This window comes from Egretta garzetta, unplaced genomic scaffold (genome assembly GCF_000687185.1).
Source record: "Egretta garzetta isolate BGI_Z169 unplaced genomic scaffold, ASM68718v1 scaffold828, whole genome shotgun sequence".
NCBI lineage: Eukaryota > Metazoa > Chordata > Aves > Pelecaniformes > Ardeidae > Egretta > Egretta garzetta.
Genome location: NW_009260636.1, coordinates 387,682 through 390,459, shown reverse-complemented (window position 1 = coordinate 390,459; position 2,778 = coordinate 387,682). Strand labels below are relative to the sequence as shown.

At 43.2% G+C, this 2,778-nt stretch overlaps 1 protein-coding gene across 7 annotated transcripts in view; it reads right to left on the bottom strand.

Annotated features, from left to right (window-relative positions):
- Positions 1 to 2,778, bottom strand: part of NUMB (NUMB endocytic adaptor protein) — an 89,538-nt gene continuing 86,760 nt past the window's right edge. For 6 of the 7 annotated variants that reach the window (XM_009645549.2, XM_035900961.1, XM_035900960.1 and 3 more), the window contains one exon: positions 2 to 1,930. In XM_009645549.2, coding sequence (XP_009643844.1) covers positions 1,221 to 1,930 — 710 coding nt within the window. In that variant the 3' untranslated portion in view covers positions 2 to 1,220. Of the gene's footprint in view, positions 1,931 to 2,778 lie in introns of all 7 variants that reach the window. The other variant, XM_035900964.1, reaches the window with a different exon arrangement.

The window sequence follows — 2,778 nt, the reverse complement described above, 5'->3', positions numbered from 1 at the left end:
GTTAAAGCAGATTATAAATCATCAGTACAAATATATATAACTTACATTTGCTTGTAAGGCCAAAGTTTAAAAGTAAAGTTAAAATGAGATGGTTTTCACAAGTCAGCAGAGGCAGAACCTGGACCAGCTGCAGCCTTAACCACAAGGTTTCACAAATCAGTGGGGAAAAAAAAATAAAACCAAAGTTAAAAACCTCTTAAGATCTATTGACAGACAAACATAAAATGGTTTCCCAGGTTGCCCCAGGATGTAGATATGATTACAGTAAGTTGTCACAGTAGTGTTAAACCAATAGATTAAGACAAAGAAACTGCAGCAATACATGAAAGGAAAAAACCCATACTATATATAATATGTAGCTTGATTCCAATAAAAACCAGCAAATTTTCCCCATGGTTTTCAAACCATGACAATACTGTTCTTTAATTTTCTTTATTTAAAACTACAATATAATGACTTATTGGTTGTGATTGTTGTTGCAATATGCTACTTACAATGAACAGATACAAGAACAAGCTAGAGCCCCTTTTTCCACCCGCCCCAATATTACTTACAATAAGAATCAGAGATAAATCAATCTTATGTACAATTTCTTACATCCAACCCCCCTTTTTTTTAACCTTTGGCAAGATTACTTACAACTCATACAGCTTTTAATATCCAACTATTTAAAATATTCTAAATGCATAAAAATAAAGATTTTGGCTTTACTTTATTCTTTACATATAATATTCACTTTGTTACTCAAAATGGAAGCTCAACTTGTTCCACAAACCTAGCTTTTGCTAAGCAGGTGACCATCTCCCACCCATATCCACCCCCCCCCACCCCACCCCATTTTTTCCCTGAGGGGGAACATCCAGGACTCGCGGGGCGTCAGAAGGACACAAGGACAAAATCTGCCTTCCTTTCTGTGAGATAACTGATGTTGCTGCAGAACAGGCTTTGGGACTGGGTGCCTTTCTTTGCTCTGTTTGACTTCCAGCTTTCCAAGTGAGGAGGGAATGCAGACTGGGGTGGCTCCAGGATTCCTTTTTAAGAACTGCACGTTAAATTCTCTGTATGTTTATATCCTCCCCATAATTGCTCCCTCTTTCTAACTCATTTTCGTTTGAAGGGACCTTTGGGATTATCAAAGCAAACTGATCAGAAACAGTTCCCTCTGCTCCCTTTATCCCTCTATTCTAATGTACAATTTATCCACCCCCCATAGGACTGTTTTAAAGTTCAATCTCAAACGTCTTCTGTAAATCACTCGAGAAGGGGTTAGTTGGAGAGGGATTAGTGCGCTGCTTTGCCTTGCTCTCCAGTGCTGCCCACTGTGCTTCAAATGGGTCGACCTGCGGAGCCGCTGCGGGAGGCTGCGAATGCTTGTCCTCTGCAGCCCATTTGCCACCGTCAACTCCGTTGAAAGCTGCAGAGCCGTTGTGCTGCGCGGGTGGATTGAAGAAAGGGCTGGTGGTAGCACTGTTGCTTTCGTACTGAGGGAGCGTCTGCTGTTTGACAAGACTGGGTGACTGATGCGGATGGGCTGCTGGAGTGTGGCTTGCAGTGCCAAAGACGTTGGCTACCATCTGGGAAGGTGTGATGCCAACCACAGGTACGCTTGGGGCTGCATAGGTCATCCCGTTTGCTACACCGTAGGGCTGAGCTGGAATAAATGGTGGCTGCATGGGCGGTACCACACCCACCGGCACAGGCTGAGGCGCAATGAAGGTGCTGACTGGGAAGGCTGATGCCGACTGGGAAGCTGCTGGAGGAGGCTGTAGTAGTGGCTGCGGGGCTGGGGCTGGGGCTGGCTGCTGTTGGGCTCTGACAGTCTTTGAGACCTCTTCCAACCAGCGGTCTGCCTCTGAGGGGGTACGTCTGTGATTTCCTTGGAAGAGACTTGGTGAGGCCGCACCTGAGGAGGTGCTGCTCCATTCAGTGCCTGGGAAGGAAAGCATGGGGAAGTCATTGGTGTTTCCATGCCTCACCCTTTTATCAGTTAGAAAGGCTGGAGGATGTACACAAGAACAGACAGGCCTCCTCCCTCTACGGCTGAAAGACTGCTACCAACACTGGAAGCATCTTTATGCATCCACTGTACTGTTTTGTTATAGGAAGACATTGGTCAAAAAGGGGTAGAGAAGAGTTTCTTCACTAAAACACAGATTTTATTTTTTTTTTTTTTCTTCTTCATAGCAGACATCTGAGACTTTAGGGCATGCAGGAGAGCTGCTGCCTGCACTCCTAACTTAGTCCATAGCCACTAATTCCTCTAACTGGAGAGTATCAGTTTCTGAATGCACAGCTCAGGACTGGGGGACTGTTAGAACACAAAGCTATAAGAAACTGTTTTTATGACTCGGTTGCTCTGTTTCCTAAATTAAAGCTTTACCCTCTAAAGGACAGCAATGTAATGGTACTGGGAGTTCAAGACAGCATTCATTTTTCTGTCTCATACACATTGAAGTGAAGTGTGAATACTCACTACGATATACACTTAAGGCAATACATCTAATCATATTATTATATGATATGTAAACTGTACTTACTATGCCTCCTTTATATCCTTCCTCTACCTCCACTCACTCATCCCTTACTCTTTTCATATATAATTCAGGCTGTTAACCTCTCAAACTCTTTTGCAATGCTCAACACTTAGCATTTTAAACTTCTATAAAACCAGGTCTGATTTTAAACTAATTTATCTTCAATCATTACAAACAAACAAACAAGCAAAAAATCACTATCATTTCCATTCCCCCCCCAGTTTCAAAGCCATCTATCTCCCAC